At 40.2% G+C, this 21,244-nt stretch overlaps 1 protein-coding gene across 7 annotated transcripts in view; it reads left to right on the top strand.

Moving 5' to 3' along the window:
• Window positions 1–21,244, top strand: part of LOC140395442 (myosin-10) — a 194,539-nt gene that overhangs the window by 94,425 nt on the left and 78,870 nt on the right. For 2 of the 7 annotated variants that reach the window (XM_072483194.1, XM_072483196.1), the window contains exons 4-8: window positions 3,341–3,368; window positions 9,037–9,139; window positions 10,843–10,875; window positions 13,165–13,185; window positions 18,625–18,717. In XM_072483194.1, coding sequence (XP_072339295.1) covers window positions 3,341–3,368; window positions 9,037–9,139; window positions 10,843–10,875; window positions 13,165–13,185; window positions 18,625–18,717 — 278 coding nt within the window. The remainder of the gene's footprint in view (window positions 1–3,340; window positions 3,369–9,036; window positions 9,140–10,842; window positions 10,876–13,164; window positions 13,186–18,624; window positions 18,718–21,244) is intronic. The other 5 variants (XM_072483197.1, XM_072483200.1, XM_072483199.1 and 2 more) reach the window with 5 other exon arrangements.

Genomic DNA, 21,244 nt, shown 5'->3' with positions numbered 1-21,244 from the left:
GACTTTCCAGGGTAAGGAGTTCTACTTCACCGCACTGGCAGAAGCAGACAACTTTGTGCACAAAGGCTGGGAAGACAGTGACACCAGCAGTGAACTCAAACTCTGGTTTCTTCTGTTTCACAAGAAGAGTGTAATTGCATAGGATAGATCAGCCTTGTCTTTGGTCTGACTGAGTCTCAGGAAGGAGGGGGATGTTGCTAACTTTGCCTTAGTTCAATTGCTCTGTTTTATTACCTTTGCTCTTGAGTCGCCAGGTATCTTTATGATACCGCCACGAGGTTCAAGTCCGAGTAATGATCAGTAATCCAATACACCGATTAGTAAGATTTAAATCAAAGCACATTTATTATACACCGTAATCGCTGCTCATGCACCAATTCTACGTCTAAGCTACTTCTACAACTAACAGGCCTATACTTAACTTGGAACTGGCCCACCAGGTCAGGGAAACAAATGGCCTTTCGTTCGGGTTCTGAGCCTGCGGGATTCGAAGTTGGTACAGATTGGTAGCTAGGAGCGCCTATCTCCTAGCGAGCGTTGAATTAAGACTTACGGGTTTGATCTTCACTGCTCGGTCACGGTCATTGTTGGTTCGTTGTTGCTGGGTGACCCGGGCAGGAAGAATAGCTAAAGAGGAGCTGCTGAAGAGTGAAGAGCTGGAGAAGAGAGCGATTTAAACTTGGGGCTCAATTCTTATAGTCCCCAGGGGCTTCCCGCCTTTCGGGGCGGACCCTGTACCTGGTCCCAAGTGATTGGACTTTGTCCCAATCGCTTGGTTCGATTTTCTCCAATGCTGGAGCGGTTCCCTGATCGATGGGCGGTCTTGAGGTGCTCGTTCACCTCCTTTTGTGTAGGCTCCTGCTGGCGCCGAAGAGTCTGGTTTTGCTTTGTGTCTAAATGTTGCTTATTGATCCCTGGGATTGCTCATTAGTATGCAGATGGCTGTTGTTTTGTTATGCTGATGGTTGCCGGTATCGATATTGTCTGGCCTTTCCAGAGGTAAATACCCAGCCAACCTGCAGCTGCTGGTTTTTGTCTTGTTGGCTGACTTTCCCATCAGCCTTTGCCGTTCGCCATTTTGAATCGGGAGACGGCCATTTTAAGTGGCTACAGGGCGAGAGCGGTAAGAGACAAAAAGGAGTAATAGGGAGGGGGAGAAACACAGCTGGGTTGGGGGCGGGGGGGGGGGGGGGCAGATAGTTACAAACTTGACCTTGGCAAGAGCAAGATCTTCCCTGTAAACCCGCTGGGGTGGGGGGGACTGGACTGCCGCTTAAGTAAGCCCAGACCAAATTCCGCTACCTAGGGATCCAAATATCCCACTACTGGACACGGATCTAAGAATGGAACCTGACGAGTCTAGTGGAGGAAGTCAAAAAGGACCTGCAGAGGTGGGGGCCACTCCCACTCTCCCTCACAGAGATTGCAGATGATCAAGAGCTGGTTGCCCAGATTTTTATTTCTGTTCAGATCCTTTAAGCCCCAATTCAACACAGTTGACAAACTAATCATGGCGTTTGTGTGCTGGCCCTATCGAACCTACAATTCTATCACTGGGTGGCCACCGCGGGTGGAGTCTGTTCCTCTTCTCTCTTTCCCGCCCCCCCCCTCCACCCCCCCCCTCTCTCTCCCTCCTCCCCCAGATCGAAGCACTGTACAGGGCGAACATCATCTCCATGTGCGCAGGGCTGAGTCTATCGCATATACTGGTGGTACACACAGCACACCTAACAGGAACTCCAAATGAGTGGGTTCATTCTGGAGGTGGAGGGCAGAGAGGCCTGGCCAACTACACCCACATGTACTGGTCTTGCCCCAGACTTATTGGGTACTGGACAATCCTTTGAGGTTATGTCCAGGTTTGTGGGAGTGAGGGTGGAGCCATGCCGAAAAGTGTCTTCGGGGTATCAGATCAGCCAGAACTCTTCATGAGGAGGGGGTGCAGACGCTCTAGCCTTTGCTTCCCTGATCGCCCGCCAGAGAATCCTGCTCAGCTGGTGATCGGCAGCACCACCTAAGGCTGCAGACTGGCTGTCCGACCTACCAGAATTTAGAGGAAATAAAATTTGCCATGTATGGGTTGGAAGAAGGCTTCCACAGGACGTGGTAGCGGTTCTTGTTTCACGACTTGTTCGTAGTCAGCAACCAGAAGGAGGGGAGGGGGAAGACATGACTAGCTGCGAGGCAGAGAAGAAAGGCACGCAAAAAGAGTGAGGGACAAAGCCGCAGGGGAACAGTCAGAGGACAAGCGAAGGCCCAAACCAAACTGTAAATAGATCATTGTAAATGCGCACTTTGGCCATACTGGGGATTGTAAAATATGCGTGCCGACTAAAGGAGGGGGCGGGGAGGTCACGGGCACAGATGCAATGAAGACACTTGATTATAAGTATGTGTTGGTTTTCTGGCCCAGTTTTGTAAGTTGTAATTTATGTATTGTTGGAGATAAAATATGAAAATTCAATAAAAACATCTTCAAAAAAGTGTGAATGACTAAGTTTCACTGAAGTTATTTTGTTGGCCCATATAAAATGCACTTGTTTTTCAATGTGCAAATTTGGTTTGATTGTCCTCATCTCTGACTGTGGATACATGCTGCAAATCAGCATTAAAGAATTGAGACTTTTTAAACTTAAGACATGTAACTGAGGAGCTCTCGCACTGGATAAATATACCAGCTGCCTGTGGTGTTGAGTCATAAGGACTAGAATGTCCAAGATTTGTCCTTGTCGCCTGTGCTGAATTATCTGAGGGTGTACAAGTTTACGATTATTCTTGAGTTTTCTTTTTTTTTAAGCTGTTACTCCGCTCTAGCTAGATATTTAGGTTAGTGATATAGTATGGTGTTTCAAACTGTTCCTCTTGGGGCATATATTTGTAAAGTGTAAATCTTGAAGCAATCCAGATTTGTTCTGAAACAGAATAACATTTTTCACTACTTTCTGCTTAAATGTTGTGCTTTCAATTTTAATTGCTTTTACGTTCCATTTTGAACATCCATTACTATGCACCAGTGTTATGCAGCTGAAAATGTGGGTGTTTGGTTGAAGTGTTTTTGTGTTTTCAATGAATTCTAACTGCTACTAAATTCTAGTCATGAGCATTTGGTATCCGCAGCTATAAGGGATAGAAGAAAACACATGATATTATTGTGTATTTATAAGCTGAAGACTACTAAAGGTGTCATACTTCCTAGGAAATCTATTTAAAATCACAGAAATTTTGAAGAGTATGCTTGAGACTAATGAGCAGCAAATCTAGACAGTTAATGTAACACAACATGCCAAATTGTGCCGAATGTTGGCTTATTTACTTTATTATTTACTTTATCCTTTTCCAGATCGTGAGGATCAATCAATCCTTTGCACGTAAGTACACTTTTTATTTGGTTTATGAATTTATTTAAATATAACTGGTGAGGGGAGGGGGAAATGAAATTAATTTTGAATGCTTATGTTTGCAGTGGTGAATACTGTGGTAATCATGAAGTTTGCATTGTTCGGTATTAGCCTAGTTTCTTTTAATTGAAATAATATGCAGATTAGAATTTGTTTTTTTTTTTTAGATGTAAGCTTTCTATTAGCTGTTTGCAACACAGTCTTTAATTGTCTAGGTGACCTATTAGGTTTACTAAAGAAGGTAACTATTGTCTATTTCTGAATTGTGTAATTATGCAACGAGGTCTGCTTGCCAACTCCAAATGGGAAAGGATGCGAATCTTTGGTAGAACTGTGCTACACACTTTACAAAGCAGGGAGCTGGCAGTGACCAGAAACTTTACTAACTATACGTCTTACTGTGCATCTTATTCTCCTGAATAGGCTCAACATACTGTCCATGTAGCGAAGAAATCTTTCAGTCCACATGAGTTTATTTTCTGGTAGCTTCTGAAATCATCCCTCCTTCTCAATAATCTTTCTCTGCACCTAGAATGAGCAAAGTTGAGGCTTGATATATTTTAAATGATTGCTTCATCATTCTGTTACTAGAGCTCTCCACAACCTTCTATAAACTGGGGGGAAAAAAGCAATGTCTTGGTCTCAAGTCATCAGGTTGAGCTGTCTAGCTTGCATTTATTGTCCTTTTTTGGAAATGCTGTTTATTAGGAAGATTATTACTGATCATTCTAACAATATGTATATGATCTTGCATGTGATTCAAGGACTTAAAATTAAGCCTGCGCATTGTTATTAATCTAATCCCCAATGATTAGTTATTTCTTTGTCCTATTTCAAACACACAATATTGCTGTAAAGCTAAGCTAAATTATTCATGTAACATTGTGTAAATGGTAAACCCTGTTTCTTGTTTAAAAAAAAAAGTTCATCGTCTTGGAAAAGCAAGAATACACTTAGACAATTCGGCAGAATTTTGCAAACTCAACTAGATTTCATAGACAACTCCTGTTTAATTTAGTATGTTTCAAGTTTAGTTTTACCTGATTAGCTTTGTTAATTCTGTTCCTCATAAATTAAATAACTGAATTCATTAACTGCAAAATATTTACACTTGTATAAAACAAACTTGCAACCAGCTAAACAGCACTAGGCTACAATGGTTGTCCTCTTGTCAACGCAACAGCAATTAAAATCTTTCCACTGTCACTAATCTGTTCGCTATTGCTCACGGACCATATACTTTGCATCTTGTGGCTTCCATGACTGATTGTGGTTTGATTAAGCAAATAATGTGCTTGCTTTTAAAATCGGTGTTCATGTTTTATCTCAAAATATCTCTAACCTTAGCAATGTATAAATGTTGTGTGTCTTCGTAATTGTATGAAGCGTAGAGTGTTTTATTTGTGCTAATGGCTCGTATCGGCATGCATGCATAAAGTTTTTCAAGGTTTGTTCTGTAGCCCAGTTGTAAATTGATGACAAATCATCCAGCATTCAAACGTCACCCGTTTTGGCCAGATTATAAAGGTATGCATGTTGTATTTTTTTTAATTTGTTAGTTTCCAAACTTCAAGTGACCAAAATACTAGAGCGTTCCTGCCAAAGAATGCAATTTGTACATGGTCTTAGTTTTGATTTGAGAGAAGAGGGTTACTTAAAATTTATTACTTTATAAGGACATGATGACCTAAACTAACTTCAGTGAATTGAAATCCTAAGTTGTGGTTTTGAATGCCAACAGCAATGGATAGCATACATTTTTGTAACCTTAATTCTGATCTGATGTCAGGCTCATGCAATGTAGATATCTGCAGGAAATTATTGCTTTCCAAGTCACCTTAATGAAAATAATGTGACATGGAGTTCAGTCATATGCCTAACAGCACAACTGAAAGCCAACTTGAGGTAACTAGTTATTTGTTAATTGGCTCGACCAAGCTGATGAATAAATGACAATTCATGACAACTGACATGGTTATCCATTAGTCATGGCTTCTTCCTACCTCCTACCAAACCTTAGCAACCTTACCAAGAACCAAATCTTTCTTTCAAATTGCAATGCAGAATGGCCATAACTGGTGGCCTGTATCTTGTATCCTCAATGACTTTTTCCTATTGACAGTTGGTGAGTTATAATGAGTGGAAACATATCAAGTATATTATTCACTAACGTTTCTGGAATTTATTATGAGGAGTTAAAATAGTGATGAGATATTTGAAGTTGACCCATATTCTAATGGAGCATCTGCTTTACTTCAGCCTGGTTTATAAGGTCTCGCTTGAGATTCATCTGTCAATTAATTTTCTGTTTGTAGGGGAAACCGAATGCCAGGAGCTTGTTCAGCTACTGTCTCTTATGCCAATGTTCGATTCCAACTCCCTCGACAAAGATGCATTCTTATCCCAGCGAAGTTGGCTTTATTACAATTAATTAACCCTACTTTGGATTTTTTTGTCCTTTTCCACAGCCAATTTAAACCTTATGATACGATGGTCTCTGTCCCATAAGTACTCTCCCCATTGATGTTTGGTCCACTTGGGCCAACTCATTCCCCAGATCATAAGTAAAACTGTGCCTGCCCTCTAAGACCGGGAACATACTGCTGCAGAAAGTTATCTTGAAAGAACTCTTCCCCCACTTGCCTCTTTGTCCTATTCCCATCCTAGTCTATATTTGGATAATTTAAGTCCCTGGCTATAATCACTCTCTATAATTCTTGCACCTCTTTGTTTCTCTACATCCCTTCCATTAGTTGCTGATCTATACGCCATACCAATAAATGTTCTTGCACCTTTTTCATTCCTTACCTCGAGCCAGAGAGATTCTGTCCTTGATCCCACTGGATCATCTCTCTCCAGCACTGTAATGTCATTGTTAATCAATATTGCCACTCCCTGCTCTTCCCCCACACTGCTTTCTTCCTTTTACTGTCTCTTCTCAACGTCTTGCTCCTGGGAATATTTAAAACCTAGGCCTGCCCTTCTTTGAGCCAAGTATTTGTAATAGCAACAATATTATTATTCTATTTGTCAACGTGTCCAGTTTTATTACCCATACTCTGTGTATTCACATACATGCACATTAACCCTGATTTAGGCATTTTTACTTCCCTCTATCTGACCCTTCTAATAACCTGTTACTATAGCATAGTTTAGGGCAACACAGTGGCACAACTGTTAGCACTGCTGACTCTCGGCGCCTGGAGCCCAGGTTCAATTCCGGCCTTGGGTAACTGTCTGTGTGGAGTTTGCATGTTCTCCCCGTGTCAGTGTGGGTTTCCTCCGGTGTTCCTGTTTCTATCAGTCCAAAGATGTGCAGGTTAGGTGGGGATAGGGCAGGGGAGTGGGTCTAGGTAGAGTGCTCTTTTGGAGGGTTGGTGCAGACTCGATGGGCTGAATGGCCTACTTCTGCACTGTAGGGATTATATAGATTATTATTCTCTGGACCTCTAATTCAATCAAACTCTTCCAAGTATTCTATTTACCTTGATTCTACTATGAGATATCCTCCATATCAGTTAATACTTCTCTACTTCCCACAGCTGCTTTTCTTCTCCTCTACTTCATTCTGAATATTGCCTCCGGTTCGCATTCTTCTCAACAGCACTGGCTTTTTGTACAGGCCCCACCTGACCTAGAACTGGCCCCAATGCCTCACAAAGCTAAAACCATCCTGACTCTATTTCTCCAGCCCTGTGTTCAATGGTTCAATCTTCCGATTCTTATGGCACTAGCACGAGGAGTAATCCTAAGATTACTGTTCTTGAGGTTCTGCTTTTAATTCACTTCGCTCCCTAAATTCTGCTTCCAGCATCGTGTCTCTTTTCCTACCCATGTCATTGATCCCAATATGGGCAACGGCCAAATGGGTATTTCCCCCCCCCCCCCCCCCACGCCACCCAACAAAAAATAATAATAATCAGCTGTTCTGTGACATTCTTGACCCTGGCAACATGCCATCCTAGAGTTACGTCTCGATGTATAGTAATACTTGTAATTATGGAATTCCCTACCCTACAGCACTGCCACTCATCCTCCTCTGCAGCTGAGCCACCCATGGTGCTGTAACCCTGGCTCTTGCCCTCTGAGGAATTATCCAGTATCCACAATGGAAAAGCAGAGGGTGGCTGTGCTATCGGTCTGTTTCTGTTAGATACTCAGGCTGTCACCCATTCCCCCTCTGCCTTAGCTGTGGTGTGTCGGCTAAATCCACAAAATGCTCAGCCTTGTGGATGCACCACAATGACTCCAGGCGCTCACTTGAGTTCTGAATCCGGACACAGTTTCTGCAGCTGTTAACAGTTCCTGCAGACAGATGGTCCACGGGTATTTTGTGCCTGCGGTGAATTCCCACATGCCACAGGATGCACATTTCCATGTGGCCAAGCTACACTTACATACTTTAAACTTTTAAAGTGCTTACTATTGTATGGTATAACTCGCCTATCACGCGCCCATTTCCTCTGTGCTGAGTCCAGAAAGGCCAAAGGAAAAGGAGCTGGTGGAAACTTGAATTGTAACAGGCCTGCTGAAATGTTCACTGCTCAATGATGGTTCATTGTCCAGTGTGCTGAGCTGCTGCTGTTAGTCATTGCCTATTAGGAATAAATTACGATTGGGAGTTTGTGGGAAGGGTAGAAATCTATCGTCTTCCCAGCTCTCAAACATCAATAATGAATAGTGTACTAAATGCTGAGGTGACAAATTTGATACAAGACTCTTCGGGGCAGCACGGTAGCATTGTAGATAGCACAATTGCTTCACATCTCCTGGGTCCCAGGTTCGATTCCCGGCTTGGGTCACTGTCTGTGCGGAGTCTGCACATTCTCCCCGTGTGTGCGTGGGTTTCCTCCGGGTGCTCCGGTTTCCCCCCACAGTCCAAAGATGTGCGGGATAGGTGGATTGGCCATACTAAATTGCCCTTAGTGTTGGGTGGGGTTATGGGGATAGGGTGGAGGTGTGGACCTCGAGTAGGGTGCTCTTTCCAAGAGCCGGTGCAGACTCGATGGGCCGAATGGCCTCCTGCACTGTAAATAAATTCTATGATTTATTTCAAGCACACGCCAGTATTAATATATTTCAGTACTTATCAGAAATTATCAGATGATGCCATTTTACTCTGCTCTTCTAGGTGGAGCACATAATCCAGCTGCCTCTCTTGATAGATTCTTTATCTGTGATATACACTCGAACTATCCAATCTCTTTTGTCTCCCGCTTATCAGTGTGTGCGCGTGGTTGTCTGTTGTCTGTTTGGTTTCTTCATCAAGTTAACCTTGCTGAAAAACAATGACCATCTCGCTCCCAGCTGAGATGTTTACTGTGATTAGGGGTTGTCTGTGGGTAATGCCAAATATTGATTACTTGATGTGAAAGCTCAGTGTTCTTTGCTGTCTGTTAATGCTTTGTCAATGGCATTTGGTTTTCAACTCTGTTTATTTGACCATGCAAAACACGATGGTTAAAGTAGACTGCAAAAGTCAATTTCTATTTCCTTGCACTAAGCAGGAGCTGGTGAAAACTTTAGGCTACGTGGCGATTTGAAATCTTGTGGGCTAGTACCTGTCATGGAAGAAGCCAAAGAAAAAACTTGTGTTAACCAAAAATTAACTTCTTCCCTGAATCTTTTTCCAATACAGAGGAGAATCTGGTGCTGGCAAAACCGAAAACACTAAGAAAGTTATTCAATATCTGGCCCATGTTGCTTCCTCTCACAAAGGGCGAAAGGACCATAATATTCCAGTAAGTTACTTGTTGCGGCATTCATCCCAGTTTATTGTATAATACAGGTACATTTGTTTTTATAATTCCTTGATGCAATACATTTAATGCTGACGTGTGGCTTATGAAATGTGCATAATACAACTAATTCATTGCTGTAAGGCTCTACCATATAGTTAATGCAGACATCTTGGTCTTTGTAGCATGGCATATGAATACCTATCATGCTTACAGCTGAAAAATAGACCTAATGTAACTTGCCATTAACTTTATGATTGAATAAGCTGTACTGTGAAATAATTTAGTGTGCCATGCTGAAATGAGTATTTTTTGCCTCATGGAATTGAATTAGATTTTTCAGATACTCAACATATTCTTTGTATTGAGATAACCAGTATGAAAATATTTTAAATCCAGGAGTCTACTGTAACCATTTGCTGCACCAAAAACTGTTGGCGCTTAAATGGCTCTAGCGAAACTGCTCCACCGTTCTGAAGTGGAAAACAATTTTTAGTTGTGAAAACTGAAAGAGGAGCTCTGTGACCGACCTTGTGTTTGTATTCCATCTCTCAAGTACCAGGACTGTTATGGTGACCCCACCCCCTGTACATTTCAATCACTGCATGTGTCCCGGCAGACATTCCAAGGATAATGGCAGCAAATGTTGTAACAAAAACATAAAGCTGCCCCAGGGAATTCCATTGATTTAAGACATTCTTTGCTGCCTTTGCCAGCCTTCTGCAGACCATCTATCTGTAATATATTTAATCGGCATGCACTTTATGGTAACTCTTTTTCTGTCCACTTTTTTCATAATGCAAATACCTCATTGTGCGTTATACCTTCTGATAAACGGCGGATCAAACATCTCCATCTCCCAGCTCGCTGACCTGTTCTGCAGAGAAACCACCTCTGTTCCAACCGGCTGTGCTTTTCTGCTTCTTGAATTGGAATGATTGTTGCTATTTAACTATAATGAAATGATTTTATCCTGTCCCATCGTTGGAATATTAAATACACAAAATGCCTACAAACCTTGGTGTTCTACCAAAAATAAATCCCTTTCCTAACTTAGTATCTGGGGTGCATACAACTTTAAGTTCAAACATTTTCAGACCTCTTTCACTGCAGCATTTAAAACTGTTGAGGAAAAAATGTATCCCACTTGTTAGCTTGCAAGATGATTTCTCGCTGTTTTTCCACTGACCACTGGACTGGTTATTTACATCACGTCTGTCCAGTTAACAATCCCAAAACTTCAACTACCTTAAATATTTTTGAACATTTCTGAGACATGACAAACTGTCATAAATGCACAGTCTATTTTTTGTTCAAGGGCTAATGTTATTTGAGAATCAGTAGGGATTTGTCCTTCTGCGCGCTCCGTGCTTTTTGCAGTGCAAAGCCAGACAGTTGTGTTGGGTCTCTTGCTGTGTCAACTCTGGCTAGCAATAGATGAGGAGAACATCAGAGTTGTAAATAATAATTCAGCCCTTGAAACAGTACACTTTTAAAAAGGCATGATTAAAATCAGTATTTCGCCATGGGTAAATTCTTCAGTTCACCAAAATCTTTGTTTAATTCCATGAGCAAAAACTAATACTTCTGTGCTTCAGTGGAATGCTTGGCTCTGCAAAACTTGGGGAAATGTGCCTCGCTGTGTTTATGCATATTTGAAATGAATGTGTATTTCCTAACGGTGCTATTTATTTGTTTGCAACAAGCAGCCCATATCGCCTAAACCAGTGAAACATCAGGCAAGTGTTGATGCTGTTCAGTTTAACTTTTTGCAGCATGTGATTGACACCACTCTTCCAGTTTATTGATTACTTTAGTTATTTTTAAATTTTCTTTTTACCTGTCCCTTCCTTTTATAATTGCTTTGTGAGTTCTTAAAGGAATCGTTAGGTGACTTTTCGCAAAAGCATACGAACACCTTCCTTTTCTGGTCTTTTTTCTATAATGTACATTTCTGAAGGAAAATGAGCGCTTCCATGTTTCAGCTGCCACTCTCACTCTCACTCACACTCACTCACTCTCTCTCTCTCTCTCTCTCTCTCTCTCTCTCTCTCTCTCCTCACTCACTCACTCACTCACTCACTCACTCACTCACTCACTCACTCACTCACTCACACACACACACACACACACACACACACACACACACACACACACACACACACACCTCTTAATTGAACACTAGCTTTTCCGATGCACTATATTTTCAAAAGCGACACTTTGAAGCGTATTCATACTAAACATTGCGACTTTTGAGCACTTTCTGAATTGGAGTTTCCTTATTTGATGTAGTGATTTTTGAATCCGATTTCCTGCAGGAAACGGCACAAGATGATAATTGATCTCTCCGGCCATATAATTTAGAGGCTGTTGCTTGAATTTTGGCCGTTGTCATTGCACCAAAAGCAAATGGTACATAAGAAATTAACTATCATCCTTTTTTAAAAAAGGATGCCTTTAAAACGGAAGCTGTTGACTGGAACGCATATGTGGAATCATTCTTGAATATATTGCCTTTTCTCTGTTTTATATCTTGTTTCTCTAGAAATCTCAGTTTCCTTTTGGAACTGAGCCTGTATTGTTAAGCTCTGTAATCCATTTCCTTTATTAAAAATTAAATGTGTCAGGGTGGCACTCTTAATCAATTTCCCTTTCCCACTTAAACTTGCCAGTCATAATTTAATTTGCAATGACTCCAACCTCTTCAGTGGGAAAAATGGTTAACATGACTCTCCTATTTCCACTGTGGGTAGTCATAAGTTACTAATTAGTGTATTTTATAATGTTCCTTGGTGCTGATCCCTCTTGTCCCGTAGTGTCACCTCATCAGGATAATTCTGATTCAGACCACTGACTTTATTTTGAAGTGTAAGAGCTTATCTGCTGCTGAATCTTTCATCCATATTTTTGTTATCTTCTGACTCTGTTCCAGTCTTCACCAGACAGACCAGTGACCTACCCCACCCCACCCCGTTCATCCAAAACTTGTCTGCTGCCTTATTTCCAACCAGCATGGAGTTCTGTTCACCAATCGCCCTGTACTTGCTCATTTACCTTGGCTCCTGGCCCACCCAACATCTTGATATTAAAAGTCTCATACTAACATTCAAATCCCTCCTCATCTGCCCTATCTCTAACCTCCTCTATTCCCATAGCCCCCAAACACACTGCATTCCTACAACTCTGGCCCCTTGTCTTCATTCCCCACCCACCCAAATTCCTTTCGACTCACCTTTGACCCATGTTTCAGCCATATGAACCCTAAATTCCCCAAGACCGTCCATATCTCTCATTCTTTTATGAATGTCCTTAAAACCTCTCTCTCGTCAAACTTTTGGTCTCCTTTGGATCAGCAATGATTTTTCTTTGCTTGCATCTTTGGATGCCAATTGCGTTATTTAAATTCAAGTTGTTGCTCTTGGGAATGTAGGGATCCAAATTCTGCGTTTAAACATTAGACCCATTATAAAGGAATAAGACCAAGTTAGTTGGAGGAGGGGAGGATAAGAAAAAAAGCTATGTTCTGACAAAACCTTTGTTGTTTTCTTCTGGGACGGGGATGAGGGTGAATGGAGATTTAATTAATGTAACAAAGAGATGATTACAAATGGTTTAAGCATATAATTTTGGAATTGTGGGACATTGTTGCTCCATTTGTCTAATGCTCGTTATTATCCATAACCCATCAGTGATACTTTTCAGTTTTGAACTTCACAATGTGTTAAATATTGACCTCCCTGAAGGTTGGTCAGATTCATTTTCGGACTTGTTTTAATCTCTGTCCAATTGAATTGTAGAAAGCAAAGTTATTTTTTTAAAAAAGAAATGAAAAGCTTTTGTCAAGATATTGAAATTATATCTAACTTTTCATTTTTATTAAATCCTGTGAACATCTCATCTTTTCACCTCCAATGTTAATGGACTTCCAATTTCTCATGCAGATTGGAAGTAATTTAAGTAAACTGTGTGTTGCTGTGTCACTAACATTTTATTTTGGTATGCTATTTGTTTCTGTCCATTGACTACAGAGTGGAACTTCACTTTTATATGTGAGTAGCATGTTGTTTTAAGTCCCTGCTGTTCGGGCTCTGGTAACAATTTCATGGTGTATCTCGCATTGGGCACATGGAACAGGATGCTATTGTTCTTGTATGCAACAGGCAGGATATTTTCTCGCACTAAGTTAAACTTGCAGCAAACAATAGCATCAATTCTTAATTATGCCTTTCCTGTTTTGCATTGCGTTGCATGATTTCATTGCTTATCTGCTAAAACCAAAGCAATTTTTTGTTACAGAATTGCTGGTCTGTACGCCAGAAGGCATTTTCAACATATTTGCATCAAGTGAAAAAAGTATCTTGTACTCTTTTCCCCAATCATTAAAGTTTATCCTGTTTATGTAATGTCAAATTATTGGAAGAGATGCAGACGTAGATGGTTGCAAAACTGTCCTTTTAGATTTGAGGCACAGCACTTGAGACTTTAACATTTCTAAGCGATGGTATTCTTCCTACTCAAGTTTACTTAGAGTTGATCAGCACCAGCTGCCATTTTTTGAATCAGCACCAGTGTGCTCGATGACTGAACCATGGTGCATTTCATTGTTCGAGCAATTATTTTTGCTTGATGGAAAACTGTGCAATTATTTTGAAAACAGGTTCTTTTTTTATTTATTGTACCAAATCTAAGCAACTTCATTGGAAAAGAAAATTCTTAATCTGAAGAGTTTTATTGAAGGATTCGGTGAAAGTCTGAGACTAATTGTAAAATAACTTGACCTTTCCCACAGTGCATCTTTCCATTGCTGCTGTGGGGGGTGGGGGGGTGGGGGGGTTGCAGGCCCACTCAGTTGGGGGAAGTTTTGCAGGAGTGCAGGAGCCACTGGTGCAATATGTCAGGAATTTGCTGGTTCTATCTAATTTTTGTAACCTAACTTCTCCATACTCTCCAAATCTTGTATGTTTGTTGCAGGAGCCGCTCTGCAGAGTGAGTACTGGACTATTTTATCTGCCATTCAAAAATGCTAATCTGGAATGTGTTAAGTGCAATAGCAGGCTGAAATTGTACAGTGAATTATGTATTTATTTTTCTGCAATATTTGTCCTAAATATTTATTTGGAAATTCCTCATCTACACTTCAGAAATTGATTTTAAGTTTCAGATATCATGTCCATGATCTGCTTCTGTACAACTCGAGATTGAGTCTTGTTATAAAAGCAACAGTAAAATAGAAGAGAAAGTTGCTGCGCTCTGCCTCATCTATTTGATCTAAGACTAATTTGTAATGTAAATTTTTCCCTCTTCCCAGCTTAGTAAATAACTCTCTCTGTCTGCCTATTGAGAATAAGGAATATGCACAGTTTATGCTTGGATATTGTCCAGTTCACATTGTTGATCTATTGGCTCCACTGCTAGGAAAGCAACCATCTTGGACATATTTATCCAATAAATATAACATCACAGCCCAAATATCCAGTCTGCAATACTGGGTTTTGTTTTTCATCACCTTATTTGAAATGTATAAATTTACTTGATATTTTGGATGTACATCTCAGCGTGCAAATTACTAAGATCTGTACATTTAAAGTTTTTTTAAAACTTCCAAAAATTTTATGAACGTTTATATTTGGTTCAATATATGATAGCACAGTGAAGATAAACCATCATATGCAACATTGCAGACAAAGCAAAAATAGGATTCGCATGCAGCAGTATGCTCCAAATCTAGATAGAAGTTGATAGTGTGTCAACAGTTGTAGATGAAGGTTTTTGTTCACCAACTCCAATGATGGGACTCCCAAATATTGGAGTCGGACATTTTTCTCCCTTTTCAGACTCGCAGATGAGTGAGAACTGTCATGAACGTGAAGTATTATCAATTAAGCCGATTGCAACTTGACTGGAACTAAAGTCTGAGGAGATCAACCACCTATGACAGATGAAGATAACGGTGCACATCCCTGAAGTCTGGTGTGACACTAGTGCAGACAAATTAGATGGCTTGACTCAAACACTGAAGACATGACATCTGTTGGCCTCTGCTTAAATACTCCAAAAGGAAGTAATCTAGCCTGATTCAAATGGGGACAAATATGTGCTTTGAGCTGTTTTCAAAAGCGCACATCTAAACCAGCTGTGTATATCAGGCAGCTTATTAGTGTGTAACTGATTGTAGTTGACTTGATAGCAATCAGGAGTGCAAGTAATAGTGAGCCTTCCTTTGTCCAGCAGATCCTGAGACCAGTTGTGATGTGGATCTATCACTGCCTTGGTTGGGATCAGCAAACGCTGCACAGGTCTGGGAATCCATTCACAAGAGCCTCCTAGTTTATATACTCTGCCACACTGCATTAATAGCCCAAACCACTGGGAAACTCTTGCACTTCAGAAAACTTTTAACGCAGGCATTTGTAGCACTGTACTTGAGTTCATGTAAAAAAAAAAAAAAAAAAAAAATGCTGATATAATTCTGTGTAATTTTACCTAGTTGCATTAAACTTGTTTCATGGCATTGGATTGTATTGAAATCTGAAATGACCCTTACAAATGTACAGGAGTTGCTAATTTTTTGCCATAAAATAGCCCCCCTGAGCAAACTTGGCTGGAGGTGACCTCCTTGAGCACAGATTTTTCGGAACAAGCCAAGCTCTGCTACTCTATGAAAAATTTATCCTGAAAGTTGCTAGATTGATAGGAAAAATAAGTCAAAGCATACAGTAAATCGGTAAGAAGTGAATTGCCACAACATTTTTAGACTTTGCATAGGTTTAATGTCATTTCTTGTTCTTGTTTGAATTCTTCATCTCAGTTGGTTGGAGTTTTGACCCATTCTTTTAAACTGGATAGCGAATACCATGTGGTATGACAGAGCGACATAGCTTGGCCACTTGAACAAATTGCTTGTTGACCAGCTGTAGTGTGAAATTATTTATTGTGAAGAAGCCCATGACTTTTACTATTCCTTTATTTTAGTTGATAAGTAGTTTTGGCAGATGTCATGTTTGAGAACCAAATGTTGAGGTTTGCTTTTTTTTGTGCGAAAAGTTTCCTATACTCTACCTCAGACTAACCAATGGATTTAAATTGCTTTTGTAAATGACCCAACCTTGTCAAGCTAATTGCCCCAACCTCTAACTGTCCATAAACACAAACACTTTCTCACTTTGGCGATCATACTTATCTGCTGGATATACTAAATGCATAAATATCTGCTATGCATGTAGTAAAAGCTGTGGAAATTAAGTGCATTTATGCAACATACTTGAACCTACTAGACTTTTTTGTGTTGCCCTAAACAAGCCCTGAACTGTGCATCTTCGCTGTTCCTTCATTGACGGCATTCCCTTAGATGATATACTGGATACTACACACTACAATTAACCTTTGAATGTTTTAACTTTAGCCCTTTAGAAATGCCTTTGAACTCCCAATGATGATTATATGAAAAATCGGTAAATTTCTGTCTCAAGAGTGGGTACAACAAATTCATTTTGGAAATCCCCATAGTAATTCTAAAGAAATGTCCAATTTTAAATAAAATTTCTGGCTTCAGTTTTTTAAATTTTTAAATGACATGATAAATTTATCTGCTTAATTTTGGAATTGTCAAATGACAGCATGAATGTGGCAGAACAGGCTGTGGTCAGTTGGAGATAATGATCATAAACATGAGTACAGGACTGGTTCTGAAGGTAAACTAATCGTTATTTCCATGATGGAAATTATTTTTTGAGTCTGATGTGCTGGAAATGGAATTCCACCTGGGAAATGCTACAGGGCAGAAAAGAATATCTGGGGAAAATATTATCAAAAATATCCCCCCCCTTTTTTAAGTGCTTGCGTCGTCGCTTGTAACTGACCTTCCAACTTTCATGTAAATGTTGTTCAAATATTATTTGCTAAAGATTTTTAATTCTGGTTTGTATCATGTGTGTATATATATATATTGGTGTACATTCATGAGCTTGTCTAAGATTATCTTTGCAACAAGTCAAAGATTAAGTGATTCACATGATTTCCACTCTTTTTTTAGGTGGGGGTAGATGGGGTATTATTACAGAGATCTGTTCATGTAAAGTCTTTGACAGCTATGAGTATATTTCAAGTGTTTGGTTATGGGAATGAACTTTGTCTCAACTGATTAGTCCTGGAGGGCAAAAATACAACTCTTGATTGGAGAAGGGGGGGGGGGGGGAAGGAAAGAGAGAAGAGAACGAGGATTGGGGGTGGGGTCCTTTAAAATACTGCTGTAGTTATTCTTAAGAGAATCCACAACAGACATTAATGAAAATGTTGTGGACTCAAATGAGGGACGACTAAGACAACAAAACCTACTGATAGCAAATATAGCCATGGCAAGTGTCCAAATCAATGTAGGACTCTTTTAAAAAAAATTTAAAAAAATAAATAAAAAAACTTTCCTAGAATTATCCTCATTAGCTTATATTCAAAAACCAGTTTCTTAATTTTGCATTACCTGCAACAATGGTCAACTTGGAATCCAATTCTAAAAATTTATATTCTGACAGGTCAATATTACGGCTCATTTGTTTCTAGGTAACACTGGAGTCTTCCCCTTTGCCCTTGCAGTTTGGACATGTGTCACACTGATGTAGCTTGGTCAGAGGTAAATCCAAAAAGGTTGGATCTATTTTGGCACATGGCAGCAAATCTGCATTACTGCCATCTTTTGCCTTTAGTCTTACCAGCTATTTGAAGAATAGTTTCCACCAATTGGGACCAGTGGCAACACGTTCTGTGTGAATTCACAAGAATTAAATGATTCTGACCCAATGCAAGCTGCAGGTTGTGGTCATTGCATGGTTTGCCGTAATTGTGCAACGAGTGCAAAATAAATATTTGAAGAGTTAACTTAAACTAGCTTGTCTTCCCCTTGGCATTCAAATATGACTGGAATTTGGATGTTGGCAAGCAGACATGGACTGAATGCAACTTTCCATGGTCAGACAGCAGGTGGTAAGCATTGCATAACTAGTGTTCCATGTTTCCATTAGGTGCAGGTTTCAAAACTTCTTGTACAACCTCACTAATCAAAAGCTCTGCAAATTTTACAAAACACCCAAAGCACTCAGTTGGCATTCGTCCAGTGTAGCTGGGCAGTAATTTGGGTGGCACAGTAGTTAGCACTGCTACCTCAGTGCCAGGGACCCGGGTTCGATCCCTGGGTTAAATTGCGGCCTTGGGTGACTCTGTGGAATTTGCATGTTCTCCCTGTGTCTACGGGAGTTTCCTCCCACAGTCCAAAGATGTGCAGGTTAGGTGGAATGGCCAGCCTAAATTGCCCCTGGGTGTCCAAAGACGTGCAGGTTAGAGAGGATAGGGCGGGAGAGTGGGCCTAAACAGGGTGCTCTTTCAGAGGGCTGTGCAGACTAAATGGGCTGAATGGCCTCTTGCATTATCGGTATTTAAAAAAAAATAAAAAAAAAAATTCTTCTTTAATTTGAGTTCTTTCTTCATTTTTTTTTAAGGGAGAACTGGAACGGCAACTTCTGCAGGCAAACCCTATTTTGGAATCATTTGGCAATGCCAAAACTGTGAAAAATGACAACTCTTCACGTTTTGTAAGTAAACCACAATGTTTTGAAGGTGACAAACTTGTCAGTTCTTTCTAATATTTTGAACTTGCATTTTATTGGATTGATATCATTAGATATTAATTGCTGCGTAAACCAAGTGGAAAATGAACACTTTTCTGGCTTGGTTGGAATGGCTATTTAAATCTTGCACCTTCACAGCTCTTTTTCCAGCACTGAGCTGTACCCCAGGAGGCCTCGCATAGCCACCCTTGCACACCTCCTTTAAATATCTTTGATCTCTTGCATTTTCGATTCAGTTGTCCTGGGCACTTCTGTGAACGTAACATTTCCAAAATATAATCAATCTTGTTCGCCTTAATGCCTCCACTCTTGCGTCAAATAAAATGTAATAACCTTTACAAAGTTGTAACATCTCTTGCTCCCCCATTAAAATTTAACAGCTGAAAATCTAAACCCTTATTTATCCCCTAATGCACATTTGTACCTACTGTTTGTTTACCTATGGAAAAATCACCTGACCATACCTACTTCAACTGCATGTCTTTAACACTAACTCCTTTCATGTCTCAAACCCTACCAGACAATCAGTCCCCAGCTTAATTAACTTATTTCCTCATGCGCATCCACAAGCCTACCTCACAGAATAAGATCTGGAAGCATGTTGTGGGAACGAGCTGTCATTACATTCATTTATCAATCAATGTTATGAAAGAAGATTATCTGATCATTCATTGTTCTCGTGTACACCCTTGCACCCACATGGCTGCCATGTTCACCTACAAAATATAAAGCACTTGGGGCATAAAACACTTTGAAAATGTGGACGATGTTATAAAAATACAAGTCTGTCTGATTGTGACAGGAGGCGGAAGACTTTGGGAAGATTGTATCTGCCCAATACTCACTATCAAATGAAGCACAAAGGCTAATTGTTGTGTATTGTGGCTGAGTATAATTAATCTGTGAAGTTCCAACAAAATGTTTGTCCAACATTCAGAACGTGTATTAGGTTAAGGGCCGTATGTACTTAACACCTCTAACAGTCAAATATGGTTGCAGTCTCCCAAGATGGCCTAGAATCACAATCCGATAAAAATGTTTTAGTTTAAACAAATAAGGAAGTAAAGAATTTTACCAATTTAAAACTAGCAGGAGAATAAACTTTAATCTAAGAATCCTTGTTTATACCTTTGGACTATCCTGCTGTGATATCAAATGGGCGTCCAATTACCTTTGGGGGCTACAATCTTTCTTGGTGTTTTGAGGAAAAACTAAAACTATAATTGAGCAAATTATCACATGGCTAATCTCAAATTTCTGTTCCTTGGAATAATCAAAGGTGCACTTTTTGGAAAGACTCGGGCTTTACTTACCCACTTAGTTTTTGTATAGTAGATCAAACAGTTCTCCAGGTCATGTAGCCAAAGCTAATGTTTCTGGCACAAGTTGTTAAATTATCACTAGCAGCTGGTCACCCACATTTTACCCACCATAAACTTGAGGTCATCCAATACTCATTGCCCATGTTTTAACTCACTGCAGGTCCTGTTCAAACATCACCCTGCTCGCTAACCTACACTGGCCTCTGGTCAAGTTCTCATTCTTGTTTTCAAATCCCTCCGTAGCTTCCCATCTGTGAGCTCCAATCCCTCAGCGATATCTGCATTCCTGTAATTCTAGCCTCTTTACCATTCTCTGTTCAAATCACTCCACCATTGGTGGCCAGGCCTTCGGTTGCCTAGTTCCCAAGTGATTAGTTTAGAGGAGCATGTTGGGAACCTTGGAGGTGGGTTGCCTGTCCGGTTAGGAGTTTGAGTGCCTCTTTCCGAAGGATTCCTGCACTGCCCATCTCTTTCCTTAATAGTATGCCACATAACAATGCTGGGCTATGAGTATCAAAATAGTTCTGTAAACTATTTTGGATGTCATCCTACTGCTAATGATGCCAGTCGAGTCCTTTGTAAGCGAAGGCCTTGTAATCCCCATGTAGGTTGAAAGAAACTCTGCAGGATGCACTATTTAACCATGTTGTGGGCAGCAATTTTTTTAAGTAACTTCCCTGTTTTCTTCTACGAGTTTGCATGCTTCTGCCCTTGTTTAGTCTCAAGCAGAAAAACCGTTCTGACCTGGGAACCTCTCTGGGCCTAACTAAAAGACCCAAACCTTTGCTTGGGAAAGGGCTGATCCCAAATCAATTTGACTGCATTCCCTGTGAGGTCCACTTACCAGTGGCAGCAGCAGCCCCACTTTGGTTTTGTACCATGTACCATTTGCACCCTAGCTTCTAGATCAATTTTGGCAGGTAAAGAAAATACATATTTTATTTGGAACATTGTAATCTGGATTGCAGGAGGCAAATTTTAATATCTTCTATCTTTGCCATATTTGGAGTTTTGGCTTGCAAAAGGATTTTTGTTTGCTAAAAAATAGTTGAGGCTAAGATGGTTCCAAAATAATTGAAAGAATAGTTTTAGAAGTGTGAAATGTTAAAGGAAAGTTGTAGCCAACTCTTGTTTTTTTTAAAAAAGTTCTTGGTCTGAAGTAGTACATC

The sequence above is a fragment of the Scyliorhinus torazame genome, chromosome 18 (assembly GCF_047496885.1).
Source record: "Scyliorhinus torazame isolate Kashiwa2021f chromosome 18, sScyTor2.1, whole genome shotgun sequence".
Classification (NCBI taxonomy): Eukaryota; Metazoa; Chordata; class Chondrichthyes; order Carcharhiniformes; family Scyliorhinidae; genus Scyliorhinus; species Scyliorhinus torazame.
This window is presented reverse-complemented; position numbering and strand designations above follow the sequence as displayed.